Source organism: Mustela lutreola, chromosome 3, assembly GCF_030435805.1.
Source record: "Mustela lutreola isolate mMusLut2 chromosome 3, mMusLut2.pri, whole genome shotgun sequence".
NCBI lineage: Eukaryota > Metazoa > Chordata > Mammalia > Carnivora > Mustelidae > Mustela > Mustela lutreola.
The window spans coordinates 179471069-179486449 of NC_081292.1; the positions used below are offsets into that span (position 1 = coordinate 179471069).

General features: G+C 47.0%; 1 protein-coding gene across 4 annotated transcripts in view; it reads left to right on the plus strand.

Moving 5' to 3' along the window:
* The first annotated feature begins 360 nt into the window (after positions 1-360).
* The window catches only part of PAX3 (paired box 3), a 98222-nt gene continuing 83201 nt past the window's right edge, over positions 361-15381 (plus strand). For 3 of the 4 annotated variants that reach the window (XM_059167917.1, XM_059167920.1, XM_059167919.1), the window contains exons 1-4: positions 361-775; positions 2074-2309; positions 3673-3802; positions 4924-5058. In XM_059167917.1, the coding sequence (XP_059023900.1) occupies positions 691-775; positions 2074-2309; positions 3673-3802; positions 4924-5058 (586 nt within the window). In that variant the 5' untranslated portion in view covers positions 361-690. The remainder of the gene's footprint in view (positions 776-2073; positions 2310-3672; positions 3803-4923; positions 5059-15381) is intronic. The other variant, XM_059167918.1, reaches the window with a different exon arrangement.

The following is a 15381-nucleotide window of genomic DNA, read 5'->3' on the forward strand; positions in this document are numbered from 1 at the left end:
CACGTAGAGTGAAAGAGAAATAGGGACTCCTCTTCTCTCTGCAGCTGCTATCTCCCTCGGGCTGTCTCTCCCGGTTTCCACGGGTCTGCCCTTCTCTTCCGGGGAAGGGGCGCAGCGTGGGTCCCTCGCCGGGCCGGCCAAGGCCTTGGCACCGCCGCGGATGGGAAGAGAAAGTGGCCGCTGTCGCCCAATCAGCGCGTGTCTCCGCCACCCGGGACGGTCTCCCCGTCGGCCAATCGCAGCTCAGGGCTCCTGACCAAGCTTTGGGTGAAAGAACTAATAAATGCTCCCGAGCCCGGATCTCGGCACTCGGTGTCACGACGGGAGGAGACTCAGGCCGGCCGCGCTCCCGCCCCCACCCCCCCCCTCCCTGGCTCGTCGCGGCGCTCTGAGCCCCCTCCCCAGCGCCCCCAGACTCAGGGCCACTCGCTCAGACTCGCACCAAACTTTTCCGCCCTGGGCTCTCGATCCTGGACTCTGGGGCCTCCCTGCCCGCCCCTTTCCCCGGTTGCTTCTCGAGCCTCGCTCTGGACTAGCAGTCCTCTTCCGCGCGTCCCTCCCTCTCTCTCCAGCCTTTTTGGGGAGGGGCTCTCCACGCTCCGGGGAGTTTCCGAGGGTCGCCAAGAGCCGCGCTTGCCTTTCCATTTCGCCTTCACCTGGATATAATTTCCAAGCGAAGCTGCCCCCAGGATGACCACGCTGGCCGGAGCTGTGCCCAGGATGATGCGGCCAGGCCCGGGGCAGAACTACCCGCGCAGCGGCTTCCCTCTGGAAGGTAAGGGAGGGCCTCGGCGCCGCCCGGAGCCCAGGGCCGTAGCCGGGCTGCTCCACTCTACCCAGGGTCTCCACTGGCTTCTTTGGCGTGCCCAGGGAGCCCATCCGCTGGGCACCCTTACCCCAGAAGCTAACAGTCGGTGGAGATCTCCACTCGATTTTCTCCCTGCAAACAGAGCGCAGTTCTTTGGGCAAACCCTTGCGGAGCCTGACGGCCAGGCCTGTTCCAGGCGGGTCCACTTTCTCCTGCTGTTTTGGAAATGCTGTGGTGGGGAAGGGATGAACCAGCTCCTGAGCACCGGAAAGCAACTTCTCTGAATTTTGTCCAACCCAAAGCATCTCAAAATGGTCCCGGCAGCACCCATATTTGCTAAGCTCTTGTTAGTTCCGAAAGAATTTTCTTACCAGTGCAAAGTGTAGGGGCAGACATTCCCTGGCATCCTGCTGGGAATTTTTAGTATTAATTGATTAATTAATTAGAGTTCCATTCATCTCAAGTGGCATCTTGAAGTTTCCATAACCCTTTTGGGGAACTGCCTTTCGGTCATGTGGAAGTGACCCTCAAGGCAGGAAAACTTGCAAGCCTGAGTGCTTCTGGAGAGTTTGCGAGGCTGGAGCGCCTGAAGGGGATTTTGATCCAGCCGCGGGCCCTTTAGGCTGGGTCTAGAGTAAAATGTCATACCCAGAGCATGAATGGAGGTGAGGGGGTCTGTGAGCAGACCCACCTGTGGGCTCTATCTCAAGGTGTAACAGGTGACACGTGCTGAGACCTGAAGCCTCCTTTTAGGCCCCTCTTTGACCTTTGACTTCTGCGCTCTTAGCCAGAAACCCCAATGGCTGTCATTTCCTCCAAGTCCCTTAGAAAGGGAGCCGTTCCAATTGAGCATGGTTTGGTGTGAGTGGAGGTCCAGAAGGCCAGCGTCAGGGTCAACTTTTCTCTCTGCCAGGACGTTGTTTCTTGAGCAAACTTCAAGATACTGACCACAGGTCTCCCCATCTCCCAAAGTTGCCAGATTCTCTGGGCCCAAAAGGAAGACAGTTTCTCTGAGGCAAGTTATTTTGCCATTGTTGGTCCCTTCACACAAGATTATGTGCCCCGGAATTGATTCATAATTTGAACAGATGTGATTGGAAAAGGATCTGGGGCTGGTAGCTGGGTGTCGAGCCATTTCAGCGCTCTGACTGTGACATGTTGATTGTCCAAAAGTGTGCGAAATTATGTGGGCTCGTTTTCCAGGCTGCTCTCTGTTCTCTGAAAATGACTTTCCCTCTGCCTCTCTTTTTGCCTTTTGTGCCCAGTGTCTACTCCCCTTGGCCAGGGCCGTGTCAACCAGCTTGGTGGCGTGTTTATCAACGGCAGGCCGCTACCCAACCACATCCGCCACAAGATCGTGGAGATGGCCCACCACGGAATCCGGCCCTGTGTCATCTCCCGCCAGTTGCGTGTGTCCCACGGCTGCGTCTCTAAGATCCTGTGCAGGTACCAGGAGACTGGGTCCATCCGTCCCGGTGCCATTGGCGGCAGCAAGCCCAAGGTGAGCGCGGGCGCCTGGGCCTGGAGACCTCCGGGTCTGTGGTCTTCCGCCTTACGGAACATTGGGCAGGGGGCAAGGACTGTCATCTAGGGCTTTCTAAGGAGTTATTTTTCAAGACCGGGAAGGGTCCTTTGGGGTGTATGTGCATCTATGCTTGCGTATGGTGGGGGTGGGAGGACTCCGTTGCTGCCTGGGCCGCTGTTCCTCCATGAATGCTAAGGGGAAACTCCAGCCTTTTTGCAAAGGAGATAAAGCATTGTTAAAAATGTATCAGAACCCTAGTATACTCACCAAATTATTTTAATAGGCAGACACCTAAAATACACAGTTGTATGTGCCCACCTGTTGCTGGTTTCTTCCCCAAGAGTCTCCCCAGCTCCCATCCACTGCACTGCCCTTGCCAAACCTAATCTAAGGAGCTGCTTTTGGCTTTCTCTCCCACCTTCTGTCCCCAATCTCCTCCTGTCCAAGTTGTCTTCAGGGAGTCAAAAGTCAGGGTGATTTGTTTTCTTTGTAAGGAGAAGATGACTTGGCATTTAAAAAGCAGTTTGGTACAATCCTCAAAATATTTTGGTTCCTTTTAAAAAATGAAAGAGTCACACTGGCTAAGGCTCAGTAGGAGGGATTACACAGGGTCTGTCTTTTCTTCTGGACATGGGGAAAATCCAGTTTAATTTCCTAGTTGCCACAGGGCAGAATCAAAAGGAGGGTTCTGGTAAACTGCAGACTTCCAAATGCCGTGTTCCCCATCTTCTTCCCGCCCCAGATCCCCTTGCAAACTCTCCAAGAATCTCTGGGAACTACTTTTATTGAAAAGAAAAGAAAAGAAAATAGCTACTCTCTCAAATTATCCATATTTGTTATCCATATTTGATTACTTTTTAAAGCCTACATAATTAGTTTTTGCATTTAATTCTGTTCTTCAATTTAGCCAAAATCTTGTGCTTTTTTGGGAGAAGTACAAGTTGCAGATCTAACTTGATTTTTTTTGCTTCTCTTTCAAACATTCCCCCTTGTTAGTTTCATTTTCATGTTGTTTCTGTGTAAGGAGTTGACTTTCTTTAGTTTTAGGGATTGGAAAGTATACCCTTTGCCCACCCCCAAGATGTTATGAGTTTTCTTAATTTATCCTGATTGTCTAAGCTTACCTAGGGAAGATGAGGGTCCCCCAGGGGTAGGGCGATCCCACTTCTACTTCTTCCTGAAAATGAACTTCTTCAGAGAGTTGGGGTCCTTTTGCTGACAAGGGGCCTTCCCCCCCAGGGTGCAGGAAAGAGCATCCCGCTGGGTCTGGAAGCCGTAGGGCCCCCACATTTGGCCCAGAGTACTGGGTACCAACGCCTGCCTGCCTGTTCTCTTAAAGCAGGTGACAACGCCTGACGTGGAGAAGAAAATTGAGGAATACAAAAGAGAGAACCCGGGCATGTTCAGCTGGGAAATTCGAGACAAATTACTTAAGGACGCTGTCTGTGATCGAAACACTGTGCCCTCAGGTACCAGGCCCATTAACGTCTTCCTGAGGCACGGCCCTCAGACGCTATTCCCCAGGCGGGTCATCCGAGCCACAATACCCCCGAAGATCGATCTGGGCGATCGGGAGGCAGCCCCTCCCAGGGCCCTGAAATATTCACGAGCCAGACGCGCTCGCGGTGTTTTACCGAGAGGGGGCTGAGCTGCTGGTCCTGGGGCTGAGAGACCGCCAAGGGCTCCCCAAAGAGGAATTCTGTTGAGGAGGCAAAGGCAGGAAGCGCGAGGCGGAGACCAGGCGTTTATTAATATTGATGTTCCCTTTTAAAGAGAAACAAATGTTTTGGTAACCCCAGCCGAAGGGAGATGGGGCTGCGCCAGCCGAGGCTTTCCCTTGTGCGCAAAGGAGGGAAGGCTTCAGCAACCGCCCGGATTTTTCCCGAGAGTCCCAGGGACCATCCGGCGCCCCGGGCATCCGGGGGGAAGGCGGAGGGAGAAGAGGGACAAACGCAGGGGCGAGCGCGCGGGCGCGCGGGAGAGTTTGTTTTTAATTAAAAGGAAACTCCCTTTCCCCCCTGCGAGAACGAGATATTTCAAGAGTATGGATTTGTTTACCAGACTGGAATCTGGAAAAAATAAATGGGGGAGAGTGCATTTTCTTTTGATTTTTTACAATAGGAAACGATTCTGCAGTTGAAATTTAAACCCTTTATAGCCTCAAAAAAAGCTGCATTGCAGGGGACGGGTCCTCTGCGGTTCTTCCTCCCTTAACGCCAACCGCGGAGGCCCAATACCCAGGTGGTGGTAGGGGATGCTGGGTGGGCTGGCGGGAGAAGTCTCTTGGAGTCGAGATCTAGAGCCCCGTCTATAGAGTGAAAAGGGGTAATGCTTTCCGCCGGGACGAGAGGGACAGAAACGGCGGTTCTCTCGGATCTAACTTGGAGGTGAGGATTTGGGGGTGGGGGCAGGGGTTAGAGCGGGAGGTTGAAGGGGTGGTGGAAGGTCGAGGATGCCCCAAGATGCAGGAGGAGACAGGCCAACTGTGCAGGGCAGCCGCTCTAGGGTCTGGGCTGGGGATTCGAGGCTCCTTCCTGCACGGCGTGGCAAGGCTCAGTCGTCCGCGCTCTCACCCTCCTCCTGCCCCCAGTGAGTTCCATCAGCCGCATCCTGAGGAGTAAATTCGGGAAAGGCGAAGAAGAGGAGGCTGACCTGGACAGGAAGGAGGCCGAGGAGAGCGAGAAGAAGGCGAAACACAGCATCGACGGCATCCTGAGCGAGCGAGGTAAGCGGCGGCGCGCTTGAGAGGCGCGCTCAGGGCCCGCGCCTCGGCGGCACCCGCGCTCTGACGTCGCGGGCCCGAGCGCGCTGCCCGGCCCCGGCTCGGGTCAAGGTCCCTCTTCGGTCGTATCCACTGCACCCGGGAAAGAGCATTCAAGTGAAAGACTAGAGGCGTACTTGAAACTGAAACAAAAATATCTTTTCTTTCTTTTTCTACTTACAAGTCTTTCTTCTGAACCAGCCTCAGCCGCTCAGAGTCTAGAACTGCGAACTGCGTTTTGGTGTAGGGCAACCCTCTTGCCCTCAGGTGTGCGGGGCAGGGCGTCTCAGAGCGCTTGAGGGGCTGGGGGAGCAGTCTGTGAGCCTCTGGAGGTTGAAGGAACTTTTGCGTCCTAAGGGAAGGCCCAGATCTCTAGATAGGTTCCCATTATTAGAGGAGGGGAGCGGAGAGGAGGACTCAAAACTCTTTGGGGGCAGTGCGGCCCCAGAGTTGCACCACCTTGACTGCCTTATAAATACATACAGAGTACATCATGCATATATATATACATATATATCTGTATGTATATATATATATATATATGTAAGATGGTTGTTTTGTGCTTTAAATTGGTTTTCTGATGCGATGGGGTTGGATTGTGTGTGTGTGTGTGTGTGTGTGTGTGTGTGTCTAGGAAGGAAAATCAGCTTAAGATGTGGGTTCTTGGGGCTGTGGTGTTGGTGCCCTGTCTCCATCCGAAGGTGCAAGCCACCTGCTCCTTGTTAGCTCTGACCTGTCATCTTCAAGAAAAAGTCTCCCCTTTGGAGCCATAAGAGCAGCCTATTTCCCTTATACCTGCCACACTGGGTCTGGAGAATCTAAAGGTGTCTCCCTCTTCCCAAAAGGAAAGCCAACCTGTGGAAGTTGAACCGGAAAGGGATCCCTGCAGCAGTTTTCCACTCTGCAGTTTTGGCCTTGGGGATGATCACACCTCTTCAAAATCGCAGAGGGTCAGGAGGCGCCTGGCACCCCTGCCACACCCTGAGTTGCCCCCTTCAGGGCCCGGGACTTAGGTGGGTTGTGTTAAGTTTTGACTTGTCCTGGAAGGGCATGAGGCTCCTCAGGTGGGCTTGGACACCCGCTGTGACCAGCTGGGTTTGTACCCTCAGCAGGTGTTCTTCAGGGTAGGACTGTAGGTAGAAAGCTGGTCACACCTTTTGCTTTCATTGCCCAGCCCAGGTGGATGGCAGCAGCCAAGGCAAAATCTGTCCACAACCTTGAAGAGACACTTAGATTTAGATGTGACAAACTCAAACAGCTGATTTCAGGGATCAACAGAAAGTGTCGATGTTCTGGGACACATGGGCAATTAGGAAAAGACACCAAAAACCAAGGCTCGCTGGGCAGGGAAATACATAGGCTGTTGTTTTCCTTAAAAGCAGGGGACTCACAGGATCTTAGCCTAAGCCCCTCCTTCAGGAGCGGCGTTTTTCTGCTGTAGTCTCTCAGGAGACACCCCAGCTTTTATTCCAGGCTTAGATGCAGCAGAGGGGTACTGGGGAGGGAGGAAGGAGAGAAACCAGCCAATCCCAAACCCAACGGGCCCCTGCGGGCAGAGGGGCAGGAAGCCCAGAGCTATCAGAGAGGCTCAAGAAGCAGCGTGGGGGTAGCACAGCTTGGCTACTTGTTGCTGGAGGCGCCTGGCGGCAGACTGGCCGCTCCCTCGCAGCACAGGCAACCGAGGCCCAGGAGACAAAACGCCCCAAATGAGCTGGTCAAACATTTGTACAACTTTTCCAGCTTTTACAAAGAAGGCCTTCTCTACACAATCTACACTTGGAGATGAACTTGGGAGACAAAGCCTGGAGAGTCCATTGAAACTCACACTTTAGCTCGGCCCAGACAAAGCTCCAGCTCGCAGCAGCTTGATGTGAACAAAGGAAGGCAACCTTTTTATAATTCAAGGAGAAAAGAAGAGAAAACAGCTCCACAAAGGGCCGAGAATAGACATTATGGGCTTGCAATGAGGGATGAATTATTCAATGAGCTCCAATAGCTGCTGCGCCAGGAAGTTTTATGGACTCTCCAGCGTGGAAAAAGTGGCTATTTCACCTACAAAATGTTTCTAGTCTTTTGGGCCGTCTAGCTGGGCCGGCTGCCATTCAAGGGCAATTGCTACCATTTTTAAAATCAGAGTATTCTCCGCAGCGGGGGCTGTACCGCTGAAAACACACACACTCCACAGAGCCTGAAACCTAATTTAATTTGGGGTTGTCAGAGAAGATGCAGTGTCCCTCTCTTTAAGCAGCTCTAGCTCCCTTTCCGGATAAGCCCTGGAGGGCAAGAAGGGCACAGAGAAAGGACAGAGTGAAGGGTAGTTTAAAGCGAAGTCTAGAAACCTCAAAAAATTACCCCTGTTGTTTGGGCACCAAAAGTCAGAGGCTGCTCCACCTGTAAAATAGAGTGACTGTGGATAAAGTGCCGCGAGCTCCCTAGCCCAGAGGGAGGAGGCTGCCTGAGAAAGGACCTTTGGGTGCCCTGAGCAGGGCAAGGCGCTCTCTTCTAGAGGTTCCAGCTTCCTGGGGGGTGGGGGACTTGGAAGGAAAGGGGATGTTAAGACTGGCTTTGGTGGGGGGGACATCTTCCTGCCTGTCAGACTCTAGGACACAGAGAAGCACCCTGAAAGATGTCAGAGCTGCTGTCATTTTTCTGTCCAGAGTTTGGCCTTTCTCCTAGGTGACCCCGTTTACCTTCTCACTTTCCCTTGTCCCTTGCCCAATCCAAGAGCTGCTCAGCGTGCAGACTCGGCGCGCTCAGGCCCCTGTGCCCTGGCGCGCACTAGACGCGGTGCCCCCTTCCTGGGTCCACCCTTCCAGCTCCTTTGCTCTGGTGGAATGAGAAGGTTGGGAGGCCGGGGACAGCAAAGCGCCCCCCCCCCCCCACCGCCTGCGCCTGGTCCCGGGCCACCGGCCAGCACCGAGATCGGAACAGGCGCAGTCGGAGGAGCCAAGCCCCGGTCGCAGCATCGGGGGCCGTGGGTACAGCCTCCTCTGCGACCACTCAATGGGCGCCTCTGTTCCTCCCCCAGAGCGGCCGAGCGGGCCCGCGGGCGCCGCCACAATGGGTCGGCCCCCACTCCTGCGCCCTGCGCCAAAGCGCCGCGCCGCGCCGCCCCCTCCCCTGCGCTCCGGCCCGGCTCGAAGCTTAGCTCGCCGGGCTGCAGCCGACTCAATTGCCTCCTTTATGTCCTTCTCACTTTCATCTAGACACAGCCCGCCTCCCCCCTCTCCTTCTCCTTTTTTTTTCCTCTCTTGCCTGAGGCTCACATTAGTGAAATTTCTGCAACCTCCCCCCATTTTTTTTCTTATTTTAAAGAAAGCCCTTAACACAAAAGCAGTGACTAATCAATAGAAACTGCTCCTTCATCTCTTCTTCCTCCTCCTCCTCCTCCTCCTCCTCCTCGTCCCCCAGAAGGGTGACGCTTTTCCTGTTTGTGAGTTTTGGGAAACATTTTTGCTTTGTGCCGTAATGGAATTAGAGGACAGATGAGGACTGTAAGTGGGACACGCGACGGCAAGACTCTCGCTTAAATATTTAGATGCAACGTTACAATTACTGACTTGTTGCAGCGGCTTTGAAGTGGCAGCTCGGGAGTGCAGGGGGAGAGAGGCCAGATTGCCCAATTGATGTTTTGACTGGGGCTGGAGATACACTTTCATAGGACTTCGCTTTCCTCCTTTAAAAATCACTAGTGAGCGTGGGGAGGTTTGCAATGATTTCAAAGATGAGGCTAAGAGACCCCAACCATAGGTCGTTTTAGGCTTATACTCCGTTCGAATCTCTCGCTTCCTATTTGACACTTATGAAAAGCAGGTCTTTTTTTTTTTTTTTTTTTTTTTTTTTTTAATTTGAGAAAGTAAAAGTGACAAAAGTTTTGCAGTCCCGTTTTGTTTGTAAACTTGTGAGCTTTTCTTGAAATATCTAGGACGACGTCAGCTTTTCAGCGGGGCATAAGAGAAAGCAATTAAAAACGCAGAAATATTTTAAAGGCCCTCGAACTATTTCATTTCCAATGGAATCACGAAAAGAGCACTTTATCATTAGCGGGAGCTACTGAAGTCGAAAGGAACGGAAGGCCGTTTCTTCCCCCCGACTTAGCAAGGAAGGACATTTTGGCGCGAGGGAGGCAAAGCGAGGGAGGCGGGGTGGGGGGGTGGAGGGGGGAACTTTCCCACAGACTGAAATCATGGGGTATAAGATCTTAGGTTTGTGGCATCGGAACCTTTATTAAAGTGGACAGCCCACTCTCCAAGTCCATTTGTCAGAATCCCAAATTTGACCCCAATGTCGCCTCTAGTCTTTTGAGCAAATTTTGTTTTCTGAAGTCCTTAGGTTACTCAAAAAGGAAATAGCACCCATTTAAAAGTGTATTGGAAATATCAAAACTTCAATCAAATTAAAACACCACCTTGCGTTCTTTTCAAGGACATAGTGTTAACGATTTTTTCTGTTGGGATGGGAAAGAAAGAAAGAAAGAAAGAGAAAAAGAAAGAAAGAAAACAAACCACCAGAATTTGGGTCTTGTAGGTTTTTCTTTTTTGCTTATTTGTTTTGTTTGGTTGGCTGGGGCATGTTGACTTTCTAGCCTTATTGAAAACATGCAGATTTTCTAATTAATGCTTGAAATCGTATGTTTATTTTGGGGCTTGATTTGATTGTTGATAGCACCGGAACAGGGACCTAGGGGCTTCAAGTGCGTAATAATTACTGAAGGGTCATTTAAGAGTCCCCAGGGCTTCGCAATAAAACCCACCGCGTTGAGGCAGAACCAGCAAGTGCTCCGCGGTTCAGAAGAGAGGGATATGCTGAAATCAATCAGGTGAATAAGAGCATTGCCACTAAAACCCAGTTGCAATATCCATGAATAAATATATCTGAAGACAAAAAAAAAAAAAAAAAAAAAAAAAGAATCCTTCCTAACCATGAAGTTAAATGTTTAAATCCTACGAAAGTAAATGGCCAATGAAAATTACAAGTTGCAACAGCAGCAACAAAGAGTGAGACAGAGTTTGTCCAGGACTGGGAGGGGGGACAGAGAAATTTCAGTTCGGTGGGGTTCTAGACAGGTAACTTATTTATGCGGGTAAATAAAGATTAAGGAACCATTAAGAATGTACATATATAACTAACACGACACTAACAGACAATTAAGCAGTCAGTTTAATGCCTTATCTCACTGGCTGCTCGGGGGTTGTTTTACAACTAGGAATTAAAATCTGAAAAGGAAGTTTTCAGCAGCTCTGGCCAAATATTGATTAAGTAGCTGTTTGTTGATTGCATTGTTACGCATTAAAAGGCCGGGATCCCGGCCCCTCAGTGGCCATCTTCTATTGTGAGGGATTCTTAACCACAGAGATCAAAGCGGGATCATTTCAATTTATCTGTCTTGGAAAATCCTCCTTTTCCTCTGAAACCTCTAAGGAGGATTGACCAAATTCTCTTTAAGAAATAGGAACCCAAACCAGTTACATGTCGTAGGTTTGTAGAGAAGAGATTCATGGGGTGTTTTTAATTATCCTATGGTGATTTCTTGTTTAGAGCTTAGGCTAAGACGGTGAATTTATCATCAAATAGATTCTTATTTTTGGAGGGTGGCCGGAGGCATGGAAGCTACTATCTGCATGTCCCTAAATTTTTAAATATGGAACTTTCTTTCACCGAAGTTGCCTTCTAAGCTGGAATTATGGAAGGGAAAGATGTCAGATTTTTAATGTAAAACTGGGTGGGGAATAATTAAATACATGGGAAAGTAGGAGTTATACTGACTACATTTCTCTACATGTGTTTCTATATTTTTGTGTGTTTATAGACGGTTATATGAGTCTCATGTATATTTTTAACCCCCTACAATGTAGGCATATACATGTATTTGTGTGTATAGTTTGTGCATCGTTAGAGTTTATAAGTTCGTCACTATGAATTAAACTGGCAGTAAACTATTTCCAGTTGCACAAAAATAAAAGCTCATTTGTCCAGTGGATTACACTTCTAGAGTCATCAGAATTTGAGGTAACAGCATAGCCTCCCAATTCTTATTAAGCACTGCTGTTGAATGCTAGGAAAAAAAAATCTTCCCTTGAATGATTTTATAACTGCTTGGCTGTTGATTTTTAGATGAACTATTAGCCTTTTTTGTTTGTTTGTTTTAGCTTTAGAATTCAATATATTTGGATTGATTTTTTTCTTTTATTATGAGAGCTAAAATTCCTACAAGGGCTTTTTTTGAAATACCATTTCTGTGCTTAATTTGCAAATGCCAGCAAATCACTCTGAGGTTGTGAAATTTATGCCAGATTCAGGCTTTGGATATTCAAATGTGCATCATGGATTTGTCTTCCTGAATCCCCTTCTCTGACTGTGCTCATTACAGTACTAAATAATTGTGCATAGGACTGTATCTTTATTTCATTTTGGTTTTATTCTTTCTTGTTCACTCCTTTTTTTTTTTTTTTTTAAGATTTTGTTTATTTATTTGAAAGAGAAAGAGAGAGAGCAGAGAGGTCAGAGGGAGAAGCAGACTCCCCACTGAGCAGAGAGCCCGACTGGGGACTTGATCAGAGACTCCAGGATCATGACCTGAGCCAAAGGCAGTCGCATAACCAACTAAGCCACCCAGGAACCCTCTTGTTCACTCTTGAATAAGAGGAGTCTTGACATACAGATATTTTCTATATGTCATATCTATATCTATATTTTCTTGATGTAGTGGATATTTTTAATATATTCTATTATCATCTCCCAATTAATATTCTACCTATGCTCAAATGTTTTTTTGATATAACCCAAATCATTTCAGTGTAGAGCAACTGTCTGAAATGGATTAAGCTGGAAGGGTGAGTCAGCTCAGATCTGTTTCGGTTACCTTGTCCTGGGTCCAGATGCAACATTAGAGAGTTCTTTGCTGGTATTCCACATGTACGTGTATATTTCATATACGTATGGAGTTAAAGTAACTTTCCCCTCTTGGGTATCAGGCTATGTGTTCATATACTGTCAGGGAGGGCAGCAGAATTGGGCTCTAAACTAGGTCTGATCTCAGTACCAGGGAAGAATTACTGACTCAAGAACTGGCTTATGTCAATTATATCTCAATAAAGTAAGGAAGATTAAATATGATTTTAATATTATTTTAAAAAAAGAAGAAGAACAACAACAACAACAACAAAACAACAACAACAACTGGCTGCCTTTAGCTGAGGAACTGTGGCCAGAGAAAGAGAAAGGGAATTTTAGTAGTTGCCCTTCTCTTGGAAGATTCATACCAACGTGGGAACAGAGGACCATCTTCTGCTCTGTTGGGAAAGCTTTTCTTGCCCTGTTGCTCCTGGTCTCTGGTAGAGATTGTCACAGTTCAGCTCTCAGCTCTGTCTTGCAGTGTTGGGCCAAACACTGAGCCCCCGTAGCATTGAATTTTTGCTGGAATTGGGACTTCTGTCTTCTAAGAAAGCTTTCTCTCAAATTATCTGTGTTAGGATTATGCTCCTAAATAACCAGAATATATATAATTTCCAGTTTGTAACTGGAAATGCCCATTAACATTACAAAACATCTATTCAAGGGAGATGAGTTAGAAACTTCACCATTGTTAAAAGAAATATGAAAACCATAGAAATTAGTTGCTGAGAATGATTAAGGAAGTGTTCAATGAATTCTTACCTTCAATGTCTGTTTTCCTAACTTCCTGATAAAAACTAAGAAATGACGAACAGATAACTTCTATTTTTAAAGAAGAAAGTATATATTACTAAAGGGTGGTGTACAATTTAGAGTTTGATTTGATGCACATCTCTCCTAGGAAGGAAAATCCTAAGAAAGAGTTACCTTGTACATTGCATGCAGCAAACTTTGTAGCATTTAGATTTTTGCTGCAGGATTTTAAGTAAACAACAACACAACAACAGAGAACCTCTTCTCTTTGGGGTGAAGCAACTTGATTAAAGTAGTCTGAGTTTTTATGCCCTCCTTACTGCAGTGATTGGGAAGTCAGTCTTTCTCAGTAAAACAAATTAGAACTTATGACAGGCAATAACAAACTAGCTGGCTGTTTCTCTCCTTCAACCCACTTAGGAATTTCGTGACTGTAGGTACTTTTCTTTGGCCAGATTTAATGCATCGATAGCAGTAGAGTAACAAAATCTCGGTTCTAGAAGCTCATCGATGGATTCCATTTAAAAATAGCTAATCAAAATACTTGTGACAAGGATGGGAGACTCTTTTTGGCTGACCAACATGGAACTAAGGGAGAGGAAATACCACTGATTTTTAGCATTAAAAAATGTCTAAGGTCATATTGTGAGTTCAAATAATATAGTTTTATGGAGGCTTAAATGTAAATTTTGAGAATTTTTATAATCGGCTGGTAGGCATATTTCTGGAAACAACTGCAGAATTAAATGTCCCTGCCTTTATGTCATTAGGTGGAAACAATAAATAAGTTAGAGTAAGATAGTTAAGAAAGGAAAGTTGATTGCTGTGCAGTTTATATGGTAACATGGGACTGGTTACATAGTGACATACAAATTTGCATTTTTAATAGAAAGCCTACATTTGTACATTTGTAGGCTGTTGATTTTACAGGTACACAGATATGTAGATATGTAACAGTACATCCAACATACCCCTCTTACCTTTTTTTTTTTTTTTTTGGCAAACCCTAGTGTAGACATAATTTCTCCAGCCAACAAGCACTTGGGTATTGTATGGAGACGCTAATATGTTTCTTATTTCCCTTATAGGGCCTATCTTTCTAAAGAAAATTTTATTTTAAATAATTGTAGGCTTAGAGAGTCTATCTTCAAACGTATTTTAAAATTCTCCCAATATTCTAATATGTTATCTTGATTAAGAAAATCTTGGCCAGTGGGGGTGAGTGAGTGTGTGTGTGTGTCAATTACCATGGTTGAGCTTAACCTGAACTAAAGAAAATTAATTGGTCCAATTCATTTTATTATAAGAAAAGCAACAGGTTTCTTCTTTCTGAATCCCTACTTGGCCAGTTTCCTGATTGATGTCCACTAAAGCATTTGAGTGTTGTCTGTTCTGACTTAAACACACCCTAAGTCCCTCTTCCTGCCTTTTTGCTTGCTCTGTAAGAGCCTATTACCCAAGGCAAAAGTGGCTTTTTCTTGCATCCTTTATTTCACTCTAAAATTGTGACCAAGCACATTTAGGTGTGACCCCTTGAACTTCAGTTTTGACATATGTAAGATGGGCCACATCATACCAGCTTCCCAGGGCACTATGAGAAGAAAATGAGAAGAGGCAAGTTGTATGCAAATTACATGTATCATAGGAAAATTCAAAATCTTGGGGGAGGAAACCCTCCGAACATGCAGAAAGTGACCAGCCTGCTGGCAGATGGGCTCAGCCCAAAGGCAGATAAAAGCTTAATTCAGAGCTTAGGAACAACAATGAAGGAACACGCACACATATACACAAACACACACACACACTTCACTTTCACTGCGTCAAAAAATGGAGATTGTGAGCGGCTATTTAATATAATAGATTTTATTGACTTACCAGATAAGAAAAATAGCAAAATTCTAAAGCCATTCATTGAGATGTCAAAAGATACTTCTGAATTATTTTTTTCTCCTAGTTCTGCAAAGATTACTCTTCTCTCTTAGATTAACTTGGCTTTTTCAGAGTCCTCCAAATTAAACTCTCTTTCTTTCTTTCTTTCTTTCATTGTTTGTTTTTCAACAGGTTCTTCTCACTCTATCAGACATTGACAAACAGGCTGCTTTTTGAAAATAGGTCTCATGCATGCGTGCCTTTGTACTCCTGAAATTCTGTCGAAATGCTTCATTTTATGGAATTGCTTTTGCACAATTTCTCATTCTGTGCCCTCTTCAGGCTACTTCATTGTTCTTAAGTATCTTCTTAGCTCCCCATGTGAGGCTGTGTACATTCCTCTTTCTTTGTGCATGATTCTACTTAACCCCCTCTCCTATCAAATTTGAGTTCACCAATATTAAAGAAACTTTCCAAAATAGGATTCGTTAAGCTGGAGGATACATTTCAATGACCTTTCTACTTGATTTCCCTCCATCCAGTTCCCAAAGCTGGGGACTTTTGTGTTATCCCGGTGCAATGCAAGAATTGAAAATAAAGTTGCCTGGCTTGTGAGGTTTGGGGAGCTGGAGAGCGCCTGCCCCCGAGTTTCCCCTGCTGGAGCTGCTTACTGGTGCAGCCACTGCAGAGAAGGAAGGTTGTTTTCTTATCCCCGCATGCACTGGTCTGACCTGTCTCCGAAATAGGTCAGGCTGGGGCACGGCAAGTTTA